At 47.8% G+C, this 19712-nt stretch overlaps 1 protein-coding gene across 2 annotated transcripts in view; it reads right to left on the bottom strand.

Moving 5' to 3' along the window:
- cfap251 (cilia and flagella associated protein 251) overlaps nt 1-19712 on the bottom strand; it is a 135863-nt gene that overhangs the window by 94624 nt on the left and 21527 nt on the right. For both annotated transcript variants that reach the window (XR_005459784.1, XM_038789752.1), the window contains exons 3-6: nt 16379-16585; nt 15439-15579; nt 7237-7346; nt 651-759 (exon numbers count right to left, since the gene is read on the bottom strand). Coding sequence is in view for 1 of the 2 variants with exons in the window: in XM_038789752.1 (XP_038645680.1) it covers nt 651-759; nt 7237-7346; nt 15439-15579; nt 16379-16585 (567 nt within the window). In the remaining variant the exon portion in view is untranslated. The remainder of the gene's footprint in view (nt 1-650; nt 760-7236; nt 7347-15438; nt 15580-16378; nt 16586-19712) is intronic.

Here is a 19712-nt window from a genome sequence, read left to right as displayed (position 1 = left end):
CGCATTAGGTCACATATCGATGATGATCTCATGGAATAGCAGAACAGATTCCGGGGGCTAAATGACCAACACCTGTACATACATTCCTCTGCAAACTGCCCTCACACAACACTCAAAAAGTGTGTGCTTCCTGGCAGAGGTCACTAGATAACCAACTTGGGCTGACTTCTCCGTCTTGGCTGACATTCTGTTTTCCTTTTGTTGCATCAGTGAGCTTTAACATTTCAGCTTTACATTGACGTTTGTGATTTCTATCGCTGTTTTCCATTATACAAAAATAAAGGAGTTGCAAAATGATAATACAAGACTCAAATTTTTTTTAAAAACTGGATAATGAAATGTCTTCTCTTCTCACAAGATGGATAATTCACAACCAAAAAAAACAAAATTCTTATTTCAGAGGTTCAAATACTCATGCATATATTGTTTTAGAGGAATTAATGAAACTGTATCTAAAAGAGGCAAAGTTTTTTTTTTTTTTCTTTTTTTTCTTTTTTTTTTAACCACCGATCACTCCAGAGCTACATCACACTGTTCCCAAACCCATCCCCACACCCTCAAACCCACCCACCTCCACAATCTCCCATCATGTTCTTTTTCACAAGTAAAAAAGAGGCAAAGTTAATGGAAAATCATAATCCTTTGTGCACCTGAACTGTTCCTGTACCAACTGTTGCTAGATACTTCGCATCTTGAGTCATAGCCATGGCACCAACTCCACCCTCTGGGTGACAGTCAAAGAGTGTTTGTACAGGTATACTGGAACCCAAAATAGAAAATATATAGTGATTACAAAGCTCATGATTCCAATTTACAAAATCAATTACCACTACATTACTCATCCAAATTCAGTAACTGTAATTGATATGCAACATACCATCTCCCTTTATGAATATGCAAAAAAACTATACTTTTAAAATAAATATTGACTCAGCAACATGAAGGACATTAATGCTGGAAATGGAACCCGCATTGGCATCAAGCATCTTGTGAGGTAAACAGAGTAAAGCCTCTGCTACTTTAGGCTAAATTGTCTGAGCATAAACTCAAAAGAGGCCTATCTCATGGTGCTTTTTTTCCTATTTTTCACACTTACCTTGTGGCCATTCTTTTTTTTTTTCTTTTTTTTAATAAATTTAGATTATCCAATTATTTTTTGCAATTAAGTGTGACCAATCCACCTACTCTGTACATTTTTGGGTTGTGGGGGCCAAACCCACGCAGACACGGGGAGAATGTGCAAACTCCACACGGACAGTGACCCAGAGCCGGGATCGAAATGGGACCTCAGCGCCGTGAGGCAGCTGTGCTAACCACTAGGCCACCGTGCTGCCCACCTTGTGGCCATTCTGAGATTGCTGTGCTCAATCCAGTTCCTCTTGGGCAGTAGAAAAATACTGACAAAGAACTGGATTGACATTATCCAAACTCAGTCTTATAGGACCCTAAGTAGTTCAGTCAGCAGAAAGAGAAAATTTCTATCCCATAGTCTGTGGCAGATTTTAATTCACTACACCCCTACAACAAAACTTATTTCATTCATTAATGTGAAAATATAGGGCACAATTCTCCCAAAAGGGAACAAAGTCCCATAGCGAGCGCATTTAGCCGCATGATTCCCAATGCTCGCAGTACCGAAAAACAAATGGCTATTCAATGCGACTTGAGTTGTATAAGGGGACTGAATGGGGAACGCGGCCCAGACAGCACATAGCCCTGTTTTGTACAGTGGAGGGGGGGGGGGGGGGGGGGGGCTTGCTGTTTGCTAGAACTACCCAGTATAGCAAGAGATCAGGACGCCTCTTTACGATGCTAGCCAGCAGTGCCAGGCTGGCACTGCCAGGGTCCCCAGCTGGCACCAGCAGTGCCAGGGCACTACCCTGCCCAAAAGGCATGCAGTTGGGGCCTCCAATCCCATGGGAAACTCCCAAGAATGGCGTTCCATCTGGTCCCCGTTTGTGGGACCTGTGCTGAACAGCGCACGCCCGTGGTCTCCAAGGCGAAGTAGATGAATCCCAAAGCCTCAAGCATCTCAGGAATCTACAGAGTGAGGCTAGCTGTCTCGCTCTAATATTCAGATTTGCCAAAAAGTGATCCTGCCCACAATGGGCGGAATTTACATTGCAACGTCTCACGAGATTGCACTGGATAGAATCATAGAATTTACAGTGCAGAAGGAGGCCATTCTCCCCATCAAGTCTGCACCGGCCTTTAGAAACAGCACTTTACCGAAGCCCACACTTCCACCTTATCTCCACACCTCCACCCTATCCTGTAACCCCACTAAGGGCAATTTAGCATTGCCAATCCATCTAACCTGCACATCTTTGGACTGTGGGAGGAAAGCGCAGCACCCAGAGGAAACCCACGATCTCGTGAGGTGTTGCGAGCCGGGTAGCTCCCGGGAGCGGGGTCCCCCAGCTTCTATCGGCTATGCTGCACCACGGCGAGCTGCTTTTCTGGCACAGCGTGGCCATTTGATTTGAAACTTATGGATGGAATTTTCCCGAAAAATTACTCAAGTGTCATTTCAGGTGTGAAAATCGGTGAGATTAAGATCTTCAGCCACAGTCTAATTTTCTACCCCCCCCCCCCCCAACATGAAACACATGACGCCTAACTCGTCAGGTGTCTGATTTGCCCTCCCCGGGGGTCAGCTGAGAACTGCAATCATGGGGGAGCTGCATTTAAATGGATCCACAGCCCTCACTCTCAGTCAAGCCAGGAAGAAGCAGCCAGACCCGTGCTTTGGTTTTCAGAGTGAGCCCTCACCAAACTTCTCAATGACGTGAAGGAGGGTGGGCCACGACATACCCATGTGTTGGCAGGAGATTGCCGAGCAATGTCACCAATTCCGCCTGGGACACGGTGGCAGCACAATTATGTGCAACAGCATGACCGGGAGGACGGGGGTCCAGTGCCGAAAGAAGGTAAATGACCTCCTAAACATTGCATGGGTGAGTTTTTGTCTCCACCGGCATTATTACTGTCAGTCACCCCCAGAATATCACCGTTAACCTATTTGCTGCCACGTCGCAGCCTCCCAACACCCAAACTCCCAGCATCATCATCAAACCCCCCCCCAACTGCTCATCGCAACTCCTTCCTGCCTAGGCAAGGAGTCCACACATACCTGTTATCCTTGACACCAACACACCAGGCGTTTGGCTCACAATGTCCCCTTTGTATTTCCACAGGGAAGTTAGAAGGGGAAGGGTGGTGTCCGACCTCAAAATGCCCACTCCCTTCGAGGAATAGACCATGGAGCTTGCAGGGGAGGGCCTGGAGCATGCGGTCACCAACAATGAGGTTTGCCTGTGCCAGTGAAGTGAAGATCCACTGCATCTTCATCCTGATGACCTGTCTAGAGTGAGTTGCTAAGTGCCCAGATCTTTGTCATACCATTTACAAAACTATGTCAAAAGATGTGCAGGTTGGGTGGATTGGCCATGATAAATTGCCCATAGTGTCCAAAATGCTATGATCTATGATTAACCTAGGACAAAAGTTCGGCACAACATCGTGGGCCGAAGGGCCTGTTCTGTGCTGTATTTCTCTATGTTCTATGTTTGCAGAAACACCATCTGAAGAGGCCGGGCCATCGACAAGCAGAGCCCCCCCCCCCCCCCCCCCCCCCGTAACTCTGGACAGCACCTCGGAGGAGATCTTTGAGGAAGACATTGAAGAGGCATCACAGCTATCACCGGCACCATCCACCACTGCAGAGACAATCACCTCAGTACGGGACCTGAATAGAGAAGCTTCTAGGTCGCTATCTAGTGATCACCACACAGCTCTTGATACACATCAGGTGGAGACAGGAACATCCCAGGGATCGGGCAGTTGGAAATCTGCTGAATCCCAAGACTCAGCTATGCCCCAGCCAGGTACCGTGCACCTGGACAAGTTGCTCCCTCAGCTGAGAGATGCAAAGGCAGAGCCGGGAAACCAAGAAGCAAGGTCAGTGACATTCCTGCAACTGCAAGGCCAATTGGTGGGGTCCCATAGCCTTCAGTCACAGGAGATGCTTGCCACATTGCGTGTCACCCAGGCCAATACTGCAAGGGTGCGGCTGCAGTGGAAAGCCTGGGTCAGGACGTCAGAGCCATGAGTGGCGGAGTCCAAAGCATGGACCAGTCTCTGAGGACCATGGCTGAGGGCCTCAAGAGCATGGTGCAGACACAGAGGACATTGCTGAGAGGTTGCAGAGCTTGATCCAAACACAGGTCCAACGCTGAGGGTTTCTACACCATGGTGCAAACAATGGCGGGTCTCCAGGATTGGCAGTGTCATGTGATGCAGCGGCTTCTGGAGCTCACTCTAGCTGCCCCTCCGTTCCATGGGATCACCCTGGGCCTACAAGCACCCAGAGGGAGGAAGAGCACTGGAGCCCATCTTGTGGCCTTCCACCAAGGAGTTTCTGGCGGTGTCCAGCCCATTTAGATCCTCCCTTCCTAACACCGGTGCTTCTCAGGGGCAGCGTGCAAAACAGGGTAAAACGGCAACACTAGTGACACCCAAAAGTCAGCAGGATCCCCCCCCCCCGGTCAATGCCCTCCAGAAGATGCCCACCAAGGATATCTCAGGTGAGTGCAGCACGGTGGCGCAAGTGGTTAGCACGGTTGCCTCATAGCGCCGAGGTCCCAGGTTCGATCCCAACTCTGGGTCACTGTCCGTGTGGAGTTTGCACATTCTCCCCATGTTTGCCTGGGCTTCACCCCCACAACCCAGAAGATGTGCAGGGTAGGTGGATTGGCCACACTTAATAAAAAAATAAATGAAAAAATGAAAAAAAAAGGATATCTCAGGTGTCCGACAGCTCCAGAAAGGACATGGGGGTCCTGTAAACCTGAGGTCACCTTCTCAGATGCCTTCAAGCCCCATCTTTGGCAGGAAGGGCCAGCCCTTAAGCTCGCCCAGTGGCCCCCTGTCATCTTGGTTTATGCTCTTCCCTGAGTTATGCTTCTCTGACTCAGTGGAATCTGTCCACCTCCATCCCTGTTATCGGAATGATGGCCAATTCTACTGGCTCCAATCCAACGCAAGTCGATAATCTGGGCGGCATGGGAGAAAGGGAGAAAGACAGTCCCGTCACCATCCGTAATCCATCCCGTTACCCTCAAATCCTCCCAACACCCATGTCCTCTGGTCCTAAAAGCTGAAAACCCTACACTATCAGCAATGGTCAGCGCTACCGCAATTCTCTGCTGCCCATCACACATCATTGCTTGACCAGCCATGGTCACTGTCCTTGCGGTATCAGAGTCACCTATGGGCTCGGGACTGGTTGTTCCCTTCCTTTATATCAGCAACAGAAGGGTCCATCACTTTTTGGGGCATATACATGCCCATGTGAAGCGTCAGGGCTATTGGTTCCGACAGGACATTTGGGTGATCTCTGCTGTGACGCACAACACTATCCCTCCCAATGCCCTGAACCCAACCTTCATCCCTTGACACTTAAGGTTTCAATCTTTCACCTTTACTATGAATTATTTTAGAGTTTAACCAATTAAACTGAATCAATAAACTGATGGACAAATTAAAAGGGGCCGCTCCTTAAAGGGGCAGTGTCTGAAACAAAAACAAAGAGCAGTAGAAACTTAAAAACATCAAATCAAAATTGGATTAAAAGGATCATCACATTTACTTTGAATTATTTTTGGTCACCTTTGCTCTGAGACTGTGGGCTGCAGACATTGGGTTAAACAATGATGGCCAGTTAGTTGGACGAGCAAGACTTTCAGGCACAGGCAACACTAATAGATGCCATTAATTCTCAGGCTTTGTCATCCCCATGATCGAATTACTGCCATGCCTTTACACTCCTGGAAACCATTGCATTACCTGAAAGCGTAATCCATGCTCCCCCTGGCTTGATCATTGCTCTTCTCTCTTTAGTATCATGCAACCAGCCCCTTAGGCTGGCAACCTTCAGTCTTATCACTCTCTTCCCACCACATCATGAGCCCTATTCCCGCAGTAGGCACACACCAGCAGGCCATTGGCAGCTGCTATCTGTGAGTTCATTCCCATTTCTTTGGCACACAGGCTAATGGAATCATTACTGGCAATGAAAAGGTTTACGGACAAGAAACCTTTCATTAGAAACTCTGAGGGAAGTCAGCAGCTGGGTGTTAAAAGAAGGAAAGGGTTACTCATCACCTTCCTGCCTCTCGGAGTTCATGGCACCAGGTCCACATTTATTACGCCCGTGTGACATCACGCTGATGGGCGGGCCGATTCAATGAGGCCGGAACATGTAACTTAAACCTCATTAATAATACTGCAATGCATTCAGATCAGGTTCTCACACCTTTTGGGGAGGGCCTGGGAAGATCACATTCGGTGTTTTTGCCGGCGCAAATCCAATTTTTGGCTTCTCGCGGGATTTAGCAGCAATAACGGGATTTGCACCCATGGAAAACGGGCCTGGAAAATCACGGCCAAAGTATTTTGCCTGTATTTTTACCTGCATTGAGGACACTCAGGTTTCATATATGATGTAATACTAACCAATCATTTTTTAATATAAATTTAGAGTGCCCAATTCATTTTTTCCAATTAAGGGGCAATTTAGCATGGCCAATCCACCTACCCTGCACACCTTTGGGGTGTAGGGGCGAAACCCACGCAGACACGGGGAAAACTAATCAATCATGACACTCACCATGTTATTAACTGCAATGGCATGTTTTATGCTACTGGGCAACAGTGTTTGAATGGTGCAAAGAACCAGAAAATAGCACCAGAAATTGCATGGCACTGCTATCTGATATTATCAATTCACCTTTTTACTCACTATCCTTGTAACGAAAGAATTACATTACATTTTTTTGAGTGCAGCATCATTTTTTAAAATGTTGACTTGAATACAAACTACTTGGTTCTCAGATTCCCACCAGTAATGCTTCAAGATGGTTTATTATTTGCTTGCAATGCCAGCCTCCCACTCTGGTGGCAAAAGAAGACCATTTGGTTACCCACAAGCAAGGAGGAAAAGAGAAATGAGAATTACCCTTGAGGTACTCTCAGACATTCTCTAACAAGTTCAGTTACAGAATTATCAGAGGCCTGTAAAGACATTTCTTGTCTTCTTAAACACAGAGGACATGTGGAGACCAAAAGTAATGAAACAGAAGCAAAATTAAAATACTTTAAAGCTCTAAAGCACCTGTATCAAAGGGGCAGATAGAATTAATTCAATAAAACTGATCATCATTCACTTAAACTTACCCAGAGAAAGTGTCCCATACAATAACTAGACTCTCTGAGCTTTGGTCTGCTGTTGCTACCCATCGCCTATTCCCACTCACAGCTATGCATGAAAGTGGACTACAATGACCCTGGAGAACAAATTACATTATGTTACACAAGGAACAAAAAACTGGGATTTCACAAAAATTATTTTAGATTAACATAATTCATTTTTTTATTAATGTAATATTTAGCATTCACCAGTTAGGTAAATAACAACTGCAATGTTTATTTACATATAACTACAACGCAGAAGCTTTCAGCCTCACGGCTGCAAGTCAGTTTCCAGGATCGAACTGCTACTTGCTCAGGTGATTCCCCACCCGTGTCCCTGATTTGTTACCTGGGTCATGTGACCCTCTCAGCAGATCACCCAAGAAAGGGGACAAACACTACAATCAATTAATAGAATTTAGGAGTCGCTGGAAAGGCCAACATTTATTGTCCATCTTCTACAATTGAGTGGGCGGATGCTCGGTCATTTTAGTGGGCAGTTAAGAGTCAATTATGTTGTTGTGGGCCAGGAGTCGTATCCTGAGCAGACTGGGGTAAGGATGGCAGATTTCCTCCCCCACAGGACATTAGGAAACTAGATGGGTTTTTAATGACAATCTGGTAGTTTCATATTTATTCCAGATTAATTTAATTAGCTGAGTTTAAATTCCTTAGCTACTGTGGTGGGACTTGACTCAAGTCTTCAGACCATCAGTCCAAACCTCTGGATTCATAGTCCAGTAACATAACTATTATGATACTGTGCCAATTATAAACTTATAATAACATACATAATAATGTGGTACTCATTGTCACATCAAAACTCCGGTTGGAATTACCTAAATATTGAACACTATTACAATCTTATCTTTGCATCATAAAATGTATTCTATAAAATAGTTGAAAGAGAAGGATCATTCATGGATAAAAGGAGTCAAATCGTGGAAAGGGAAGATAAGCCAAGGATATTAAATAAATGCCTTTCATGGATTTTTATAAATGATAGTTGAAATGAGAATGTAAATGTACTGGAGGATGTTCTGGTCTTGCCCCAGACTTGCTGGGTACTGGACAAGCTTCTTCGAGGCAATGTCCAAAGTGGTGGGAGCGAGGGTGGAGCCATGCCCGAAAGTGGCAGTCTTTGGGGTATCAGACCAGCCAGATCTCTTCATGGGGAGGAGGGCGGGGGACCCTGCCTTTGCCTCCCTGATCGCCCGCCGTAGAATCCTGTTTGGCTGGCGGTCAGCATCACCACCCAAAGCTGCAGACTGGCTGTCCGACCTCTCAGAATCTCTCCAAATGGAGAAAATCAAATTCGCCATTTGAGGGTTGGAAAATGGCTTCCTCAAAACATGGGAGCCATTCACCCGACTGTTCCGGGACCTGTTTGTGGCCAACAAACAAATAAACAAGTAGCCAAGAACCGGGGGAAAGTAGCCCAGGCAGTGATAGAATAGAGGGAAGGGATGGAGGATAGGGGGGGGGGGGGGAGCAAGAGGGCGTAGCCAAACACAGCAGAAAAGAAAGGGGAGTAGCAGTAGCAGAGAAGAAGGTGCGGGAGGGGAGGGGAGGGAAGGGTGGTGGGGTGGAGGGGGGATAGGGAGGGAGGGAGGACGAGGGAAGGAGAACAGAGGGGAGCCAGTAGGGAAGAAAGAGGACAGAACACAAACTGGGGGAGATCACAGGAAACAACAACAACCACAACAAGCACAGCAAGGTGAAAGAGAGAAAGAAAGAACAGGGAGAAGGAACAACAGACGGCCAAAGCTGAGGCAAATAGACAAAAAACAACAAAGAAAACCGACCAAGAGATACAAGTGACATCAGGGGCACCACCCAGGTGCCCCTTCTACCCGATTTTGTTTTGTATTAAAAAAAGAGAAGGGCGGGAGAAAGCAACCCCCCCCCCCCCCCCCCCCCCCCCCCCCCCCCCCCCCCCCCCCCCCCCCCCCCCCATCCTTGTGTTATGAATTTTTTTTTGATCTTTGTATATATACTTCCTGTTTTTTTCTCCTTTTTTGGTTTCTTTGTGTACATTTGTAAGTATGTCATGTATAAAACCCAATAAAAACATTTTAAAAAATAAGTGTACTGGAAGAAGAACAAATAAGAACAAGCTATAGCAGAATTTATGGTTATGTCATTGGAACGAGTTAGCCTGTACCCTAGGCTGTTGAATGGCAGCAAAGAAGAAATAACAAAGCCTTTGGCCACATTTTACTTAAATCCTCTAAATATGTCAATGGTGCTGTGGAGACGAAGAATAGCTTAAGAAGAATAAAGAGAAGGACAAACTGGGTAACTGTAGACCAATTTGTCTAAAATGGGGCTGGATTTTGTGGAGCTCACTGCAGTGAGCAAAATGGCACAGAGAATTGTGCCAGAGGACATGCATCAGCATTCCAGCGGTAGAAAAACGATATGCGGGTCGGTCAGTGGCAGAAAGGTAATAAAACAAGAAAATCATCTGTTAGCAACGGGAAACTCATTGATGTGATTAATTGCCCACTTGCCACATCTTTACATGCAATTCAGGCCGATTTAATCCTGCCTCACCAACTCAGTGACACTCACTCATCTCTCTCATGCATTCGGTGACATGCCCAGTGAAAGTTGGCAAGTTACTGGACTTACTGTGAGAGTTGTTTGGACTTCAGGAAGACTGAGTTACACAGGGCACTGGATTGATCATAAAGACACTTTCTGTGTGATGTGACCATCACTTCACAAGACACGTGATTGGAAGTGAACAGTGGTTTTAATAGTCTTACAACAGAGCCTGCCTATGAAGAGATGAACTGAGAGCAGGCTTACGACTGCAGCGCTTTATACTTCCGGTTAGTGGGAGGGGCCATGGGCGGAGCCAAGGGTGGAGCCCAGTACAAACTCCTCATCTCCCCCTATGGGAAGAGCCGTGCAACTGCTCGTATACAGAGCCCACGAGGACACAATACATGTAATACAACACAGTGTGAATTACTAGGTACAAAATTCACCACATTCACCCTCTGTAAAAAAAAATCAAGTCCGGCGGGGGTGATGGGCCTACAAATTGACCCGGTCCGGCGGCCGAGTCGTCCTTTGCGATCGGCGGAGCACCGGGGTTGCAGCCTCTTCGGGTGGCTGGGTGAGGGCGGTGGGCGAGGGTACGATGGTGGACTCCGGGGGTGATTCGGTCCGAGCTTCGTACCCGACTGGTGCGACGGGCGACGGGGAGCGCAGGAAACCTATAGGCGCGGGGGCGCGGAGCACGGGCAGTGAACCTATAGGTGCGGGGTCGCAAGGCACGGAGGGTTGGGTGAGGTGTAGTGTGAGGGGTACCTCGGCGGTAGTGGTGGTGGAGTTGGATCCTGCAGGCGCCAGGTCCCGGAGAGAAACAGTGTCCTGACGGCCGTCAGGGTATTCGATGAAAGCGTATTGGGGGTTGGAGTGGTGTAGGAGCACTCTTTCTACGAGTGGGTCAGTTTTGTGTGCCCGGACGTGCTTCCGGAGGAGAACCGGGCCCGGTGTCTTCAACCAAGCTGGGAGCGAGGCCCCCGTGGTAGTGCCCCTAGAAAAAACAAATAGCCGCTCGTGAGGGGTCTGGTTGGTGGCGGTGCACAGGAGGGACCTAATAGCATGGAGCGCGTCGGGGGGGACCTCCTGCCAATGGGAGGGTCAGTAGGACGGTCTTCCAGACCGTCGCGTTCTCCCTCTCCACCTGCCCGTTCCCCCTGGGGTTGTAGCTGGTAGTCCTGCTCGAGGCAATGCCCTTGTCGAGCAGGTACTGACTCAGCTCGTCGCTCATAAAGGACGAACCCCTGTCGCTGTGTACGTAGCTGGGGAAACCAAACAGGGTGAAGATACTATGCAGGGCCCTACTGACTGTGTGGGAGGTCATATCGGGGCATGGGATGGCAAACGGGAAGCGGGAGAACTCATCGGTGACATTCAGAAAGTACACGTTTCGATTGGTCGAAGGGAGTGGCCCTTTGAAATCAATGCTCAGGCGTTCAAAGGGCCGGGAGGCCTTTACCAGGTGGGCCTTGTCTGGTCTATAGAAGTGCGGTTTGCACTCCATGCAGATCGGGCAATCCCTGGTGATGGCTTTTACCTCCTCAGTGGAGAAAGGCAGATTTCGGGCTTTGACGTAGTGGGTGAGCCGGGTGACCCCCGGGTGGCAGAGGTCATTGTGGATAGCTTTCAGGCGGTCATCTTGCGCGCTGATGCATGTGCCGCGGGACAGGCATCTGGGGGCTCGTTGAGCTTCCCCGGTCGATACATAATATCATAATTGTAGGTGGAGAGTTCGATCCTCCACTGCAGGATTTTATCATTTTTAATTTTGCCCCTTTGTGCGTTGTCAAACATGAAGGCAACCGATCTTTGGTCGGTGATGAGGGTGAACCTCCTACCTGCGAGGTAGTGCCTCCAGTGTCGTATAGCTTCCACGATGGCTTGGGCTTCTTTTTCGACCAAGGAGTGTCGAAGTTCCGAAGCGGAGAGGGTTCGGGAGAAAAAGGCGACTGGTCTCCCTGCCTGGTTCAGAGTGGCGGCGAGAGCGACCTCTGAGGCATCGCTCTCCACCTGAAAGGGGACGGATTCATCCACCGCCCGCATGGCGGCTTTGGCGATGTCCTCCTTGATGCAGGTGAAGGCCTGGCGGGCCTCAGCTGACAGAGGAAAGAGTGTGGCCTTAAATAGTGGGCGGGCTTTTTCCGCATACTGAGGGACCCACTGGGCGTAATACGAGAAGAATCCCAAGCACCTGTTGAGGGCCCTGGGACAATGAGGGAGAGGGAGTTGTAAGAGGGGGCGCATACGGTCCGGGTCAGGGCCCAGGACTCCGTTTTCCACGACATAGCCGAGGATGGCTAGTCTGGTCGTGCGGAAAACGCATTTCTCCGTGTTATACGTGAGGTTAAGTTTCTGGGCAGTTTGGAGAAATCGATGGAGGTTGGCGTCGTGGTCCTGCTGATCATGGCCGCAGATGGTGACGTTATCCAAGTACAGAAACGTGGCCTGCAGCCCGTACTGGTCCACCATTCGGTCCATTGCTCGTTGGAACACCGAGACCCCATTCGTGACGCCAAAGGGAACCCGGAGGAAATGGAAGAGGCGGCCATCAGCCTCGAATGCCGTGTAGTGGCGGTCCTCCGGGCGGATTGGGAGCTGGTGGTATGCAGACTTCAGATCCACCGTGGAGAAGATGCGGTACTGTGCGATCTGATTTACCATGTCTGCAATCCTGTTACGCATCGAGGAGCGTGAACTGGTTAATGGTTTGGCTATAGTCTACTACCATTCGGAATTTTTCCCCAGTCTTGACGACCATCACCTGAGCTCTCCAGGGGCTGTTACTGGCCTCTATGACCCCCTCACATAGGAGCCTCTGGACCTCGGTTCTGATAAACACCCTGTCCTGCAGGCTATACTGCCTGCTGCGAGTGGCTACGGGTTTGCAGTCCGGAGTGAGGTTAGCAAACAGTGGAGGGGGGGTCGATTTTTAGTGTCGCTAGACTGCAGATAATGAGTGGAGGTAGGGGTCCGCCGAAGCTGAGTGTGAGGCTTTTGAGGTTACACTGGAAGTCAACTCCAGTAAGAGTGAGGCGCAGAGTTCGGGTGTACGTACAGCTGGAAGTTCGAATAGCTGGCGACCTGAATCGTTAGGGTCGCAACGGTGCGCGTTTGGATGTGAACAGAGTGTGAGCCCGAGGCGAGGGAGATAGTTTGCCGTGCAGGAAAGATAGGGAGCGAACAACGTCTTACCAGTTCTGGGTGTATGAAGCTCTCGGTGCTCCCGGAGTCGAAGAGGCACGGTTGTCCTGTACCCGTTGATTTTAACGGTCATCATAGAGTTCCGGAGGTGTTTCATACGCGACTGGTCCAACGTGACCGCGCTGAGTTGCGGGTAGTCAGCGGCTCAATCAGCTGTGCTGCAGTGGCCCCGTGATGATTGCCCTCTGAGGTCGTAGTCTTCGAGACGAGTTTCAGAGGTTGGAGAGGATGGAGCCCAAGATGGCCGCCCCCGTGGATCGCACGTGGTGGGCGGCGAGGAAGATGGCGGCCTCCATGAGTCACACGTGGCCGGCCGCGTGGAGGGGGTTGCCAAGATGGCGGCCCCCATGAGTCGCACATGTCAGGTGGGGGCGGAGTCGGCATACAGGCTGCAGCATTTCGGGGCCTGCGAGTTTGGGAAGCGAGTGCTCTGGGTTGCGGGAGAGTTTGGAGTAGGAGTTTTCTTCGCCAGGAATACCCGGGCATAGTGTCCTTTGCGACCGCAGCTGCTGCAGGTCACGTTGAGGGCCGGGCAGTGCTGCCATGGGTGTTAGGGCTGTCCACAAAAATGGCACGCTGGTGCTGCATAGTGAGTGGGTGGCCGCGTGGCGCAGGCCTGGGGCAGTCGCTGGTCGGGGGCCCATGATGGGGTCGCTTGGTCCGCGGGGAACGAGGTGAGGCTGCGGAACGAGACCTCCATAATTGTAGCTAACTCTACAGGGTCCTCCAAGTGCTGGGCCCCTTTCTCAAGCAATCACTGGCGCACATAGTTGGACCTGAGCCGTGCCACGTATACATCACGGACAGCGAGCTCAATATGTTGGGCGGCTGTTACAGCCTGAAAATTGCAGTCCCGAGCTAGGGTTTTTAAATCGCGCAGAAAGTCTTCCAGCGACTCCGCGGGGCACTGGCGGCGGGTCGTAAAAATGTGGCACGCGTAGACCTCGTTGATGGGCCGTACGTACATTCGGTCGAGCATGGCCAGGGCCTCAGTATATGAGGTAATACTGTTAAGTTGAGTAGAGATACGATGGCTCACCCTTGCGTGCAGTAGGCTGAGTTTCTGCTCCTCCGTAGTTTCTGAAGTGCTTGATTCAGCCAGGTAGGCCTTGAAACATCTGAGCCAATGTAGAAAGATTTATTTCGCCTCTGCAGCCTGCGGGTCGAGTTCTAGTCGGTCAGGTTTGAGGACTGATTCCATAGTAGTTTTCTTCAAGTTTTTTTAAGACTATTAAATTGATGAGACCATCAATTCACAAGACACGTGATTGGAAGTGAACAGTGGTTTTAATTGTCTTACAACAGAGCCTGCTTGCGACGAGATGAACTGAGAGCAGGCTTACGACTGCAGTGCTTTATACTTCCGGTTAGTGGGAGGAGCCATGGGCAGAGCCAAGGGTGGAGCCCAGTACAAATTCCTCATCTCCCCCTATGGGCAGAGCCGCGCAACGGCTCGTATACAGAGCCCACGAGGACACAATACATGTAATACAACAGTGTGAATTACTAGGTATATAATTCACCACACTGTGTAAAAATATACTGAGCTGATGCCTCAGACAGGAAATTCAGAACCCAGAAGTACTAGGTTCAAAGTTTAAAGGGGCAGCACATGCTGAGGTGCAGAGGGGGCCAACCTAAAGGTGTATCACAAATCAAGTCTCTAAGGTGAACACTTTTAGGAGGCTGCCTGCAAATAAAAGAATGTAGTCACAGCATGGAAATTATCTACCATCTTTCTTCATACTCAAGCGCTGGAGGAAATGCTCTGGCGGGGCTGTGACGTCTCAGATCTTAGTGAAATCAATTGATGTCACCCAATGATCTTATGTAACAGTGGAGGAGTCTTCTCCCTGGGCTTTGGAATGTCTATTTGTGCTGGAGCAACAGACATTTGGATGCTGGAGACTTAAACAGCAAAGTTTTCTTCAAAGGCCTGCAAGATGATTTCCAACTCTTAACACAGGACTAGCTGTCCTTAAAATATGATGCCAGCTCCAGAATGGCCATGAGGTGATGTGAGCTTCCTGATTGCCTTGCCATGTGACATCATGGTAGCAAGCCTACATCTCCCACGTTTATGAGCTTGCCAACAAATACCCATACCAATCTCTGATAACTTTTGAACTCTTCAGCGGGTGCCACAATAGTAGGACTAAATCCAGCCCTCATTGTGGGCAACTCTTAGAATGCAGAATGAGCAGTTGGACATGTATAGTTTAATCAAGGCCAGTTAGCGCTATTTGTTATAACTAGGTAATGTTTCCCAAAAACGAAATGGTCTTTGAAGAATTATAGAGAATCATATAAAATGTCACAACATAGTAACAACCCATTATAATTAACATGTCCATGCTGATGCTGATACTCTACATGAGCCACGTCCCCTCTTCAAAATACTTCATCAAAAAGAAAGAAAACTAGGCCTACCTGTAGGAGATGCTGCCGAGTAATTGAAAAGTTGTTCATAACTGCAGTGTGTGAAGAAGCATAAAGGATCAACCTCCGGTTATCAATATGCAGAGCATGCACTGGAGTATCGCGGTTTATTCCAAAGGACCACACTAAGTTCTGGTAAAGGAAAGTAAAACTGTTCTATCTTTAGACTTTTGTATATAAATGATTTGTTTGCCTTCCAGGTATTATGTAGTACAACAGTTAATATAATGTTGAAGTCACAATGCGTGAATAAATATTAGAAATTAATATGTCTATAACTCTAGTGCAAACATTTTCCAGTCACACATATTTTCAATAATACACCATGTAACCATAATTTACCAAAAGTAAAGTAAACTTGAACTATTTTTAATATATTCATTTGTTTATCAGTGTTAAAGTAATGAGGACAGTAAGAAGTCTTACAACACCAGGTTAAAGTCCAACAGGTTTATTTGGAATCACTAACTTTCGGAGCGCAGCTCCTTCATCAGGTGAGTTCACAACCTGGTGGTCTAAGACTTCTTACTGTGCCCACCCCAGTCCAACGCCGGCATCTCCACATCAAAGTAATGAGGTACAGTTGTTAGAAGACGAGATTATACTTGCACAGTGCATTGCAGCGCCAGCATGAACTTAAAACCATGGTTTTCTATCTGATCAGTTCCTCATCTCAGCTGGGCAACATCCAAAAGAAAATTGACGGACTAATCTCAAATACCTCCCACTGGCTTCTTAAAGAATAGCATTAACAAAGTTTTGGAAATAATTTCCAGCTCCATTGATTGGGGAATAGTGAATGGTTTGGAAGGGAAAATGTAAAAGGGGAGGGAGGCAATTAAATTAAATGAGTGGAAAAGAGGATAGATAATATTCTTTGCTGTTGAACAAATTTATTTCAGATGGTGGTAGTAACAAAATCATTTCTTACCAAAGAATTTTGTTTAATGTAGGAGTTTTCTTCAAACACAGTGTCACAGACACTAGTCTCAACCATAGATGACTCTAGGAGTGACATTGGATCTATACAGCTGCACATATCAGTAATTAATGCACTGGGTACACAAAATGCAGGATCTGGACGTAATCTTGCTGGGGCTGAAATAATGCGCATCTGTCCATCTGTTCCTTGCCCATCCTTCATTAGATGTAAGACAAAAACACAAAAACAAATTAATGGTCTATACTGAACTGTGCTGTAAAGGTGATCGTAATCTGTTTCATCTGTTAATTTTAAAAAATAGACTAGATAACTTTTCAAACAATACAAATGTGAAAATTACACAGCAGACTCAAACTCTATTAGAAATTTCAAATACCCTGACATTCTCAAAATGATTGGTCCAAATAAAATCTGAAATTATTATTGTTTACATCACAATATAAAACTTTAACTCAAATTAATTTTTTTTGTGGAAATAATTTTTATTGAAAAATTTTAAATTTATGCAACAATAACGCACCATAGTAAAATACCCCCCTCCCCGGGTTGCTGCTGCTAGTGACCAAGTTACCTATCTTTGAGCCAGGAAGTCCAGAAAAGGCTGCCATCGTTTATAGAACCCTTGTATTGATCCTCTCAGGGCAAATTTGACCCTTTCCAATTTTATAAATCCCGCCATGTCACTGATCCAGGTCTCCACACTTGGGGGCCTCGCATCCTTCCACTGTAGCAGAATCCTTCGTCGGGCTACTAGGGACGCAAAGGCCAGGACACCGGCCTCTTTCGCCTCCTGCACTCCCGGCTCTACCGCAACTCCAAAAATCGCAAGTCCCCACCCTGGTTTGTAACTCAAATTAATTCATGATTAAAAACAAAGTATTAAATAAAACAGGGTACATAAACATTATGTATTATGACCACAGCAGATGTTAAATGCCAAGCAAACTAAATCCCAGAGGGGAACTTGACTAATTGGGCCATACCCTGTCTTTGCATTCGGATAAAGCGAAGAACATACTAATCTCAGCAGCATAAAACTCAGTAACACTTTTGGGATTTTAAAATTAAATGGAAGAAAATAAATCTTAAGAACACAAGGTTATTGTTACACAGTTAAAATTTGTCTTACAAAACATTCCCCCAAAAAGACTCCCCATCTGGTCAGACCCACAAGTGAACACCACCCAGTTAAACTGCCTTTCAGATGTTTAACTATAAAGATCCTGTAATATTATCCCAAGGTAAAGGTGCTGTCATTTTAATAAGGCATTGCACATAATACCTCCAACTCGCATCCATTCTGCTGTGGAAACCCAAGACTTCAGAACAAGACTGCATTTTGCAGCATCAAGGTTTTTCTGGTCGACTGGATGGCTGATTCAAACTGATCCTCTTTCACCCCAGAGTTGTTTTCAGTAGGTCTTTCACATACAGTCAACGCCTAAGCATTAAATAACTCTCCTTAAATATTTTACTGTTCATCTACAGAGGCAGCCTGGGCTCAAACCAATTCCCCTCCATCCCAAGGTGAACCACAGGGCCTTAAGGGCACCGATCGGGAGGATAGGGGGCCAACCTGGACCCATCCCATGGAGTGGGGATGGTGGCCATCAGCTCCCCCGAGTTCCATCCCTCTGATGAAGTTGCATCTCACAACCAGCACACGGGACACGGCGGCACAGCTGTGCATGTGCCATTGACAAGTGAGCCGGGGCTCTCCAGGCCCAGAGCCCCCAGAGAACACCAGCCCGGGGTATCGAGGGCCACCAAACCCCATTGACACCCCCCACCCATCTTCCCCCACCCAGAGGGCCCTGTCCATGTACTCCCAGCCGCAGCAGGCCCCCACACCGGACCTATGCCCCGGACACCCGCTCACAACGTCACTGGGTGGCGCTTGTCCTTTCCTCATGGCATTCATCCACCCTCCGGCTGTGGACATGTCCGCAGAGTTGTCTTCCTTCCCCTGAATGTTTGGATGTTGGCTGCTGCATGGTTGGTGTTGCCTCCCGCAGATTTTAGGTACAATATCCAGGCGCCATTGTCTAATCGGGCTGCTGAGCAATGACTCCCTCGTGCAACATGGACCATCCACCCACGGGAATCCACTTAGGTTGTGTGAAGTGCTCACTTAACCACGATTACCAATTCCCTATTAGCAATAGCCTTTAGCCGCAGAGCCAGAGGCCTCGGCAGTCGGTGAGGGTTATGGGTGGTCGGTGGGCCAGACAGGCAGGGACAAGGGTTGCCCCCAGAACTGGTAAACACGATCCAGGGGTTCGCATGGTGGTGCTGCGAGCAGTTGCCATCTTCAGAACCTACCCCCCTTTCCACGGCAGCCCACCCCTGCGGAGTATTCCCCACCCCCAGCTGGGGGTCCTCCACCCCCCACTGACCACTGGGCTGACATAGGCTCTTTGCCTATGAGCAAAGATGCCCACTCAACTCCTCGGCTCTCACAGAAGCCCTTCCGCCAGTTTCACATTTAAAAAAAAAAGAAGTACTAATCGGTACCAGCGTGACCCTTTGTTGGGGAGGCCCGATGAATGACAGAAGACGTTGGATACGGGGTGGTTCCCGTTAATTTTATGGAAATATGGCTTAAGTGTGATATTTGGTTTCTCGACTGCGGTGATATGCCTGAGCACAGTTTTGTAGATAATTGTTCATCGATGCACCTCCAATCAGCTGGTGGCAATAGAGATCCACCATATGACTCGAGATATCCGGCAGTTGGTAGTAAGTCTTACAAGAGGATAGTCGCAAGAGGAAGTAGCTCCAGGAGAATTCACTGAGTTAATTTATTCATTATGTTTGTATACACAATTCGTTAATTGTCTTCAGCAAATCATCTGACTAGTCAAAGAACTAGATGTTCTGTATGCATCTGTACTACGGCCATAAAACAGAACATAACAATGGCGAGATCCTGATTTCGCCTACGGGAGAAGGCCGGTTGCATTGCAAACTGTTTGGCGCCTGGCGCAGTTCTTGTTTTTGGCCTCTCCTGCTATTCACTGCCTCATTTCGCTTGAGCAAGAGCGGAACGAGGCCAGGGAATCGCGCCCATAATCTCTAAAGTAGAACAGAGTAATTGGGCTACTCCCACAGTGATATTACGAAAGTCAGATGATAGTCTAAGAATACGTGGGATTATAAAGTAACCTTAAATCAGGTACTAAAATGTAATTCACTTTGCCAAACATGGAGGATCTGTTCACTATGTTGTCTGGAGGCCAGATTTTTTCAAAGATCTGAAAAATGTCTATATGCTACTTGTGTTAGATGGTAATTCAACGTCATATTTGACAGTTAATACAGA

The sequence above is a fragment of the Scyliorhinus canicula genome, chromosome 1, assembly GCF_902713615.1.
Source record: "Scyliorhinus canicula chromosome 1, sScyCan1.1, whole genome shotgun sequence".
In the NCBI taxonomy this organism is placed as follows: Eukaryota; Metazoa; Chordata; class Chondrichthyes; order Carcharhiniformes; family Scyliorhinidae; genus Scyliorhinus; species Scyliorhinus canicula.
Note: the sequence above shows the minus strand (reverse complement) of the source record. Positions and strands in the feature narration are given on the sequence as shown.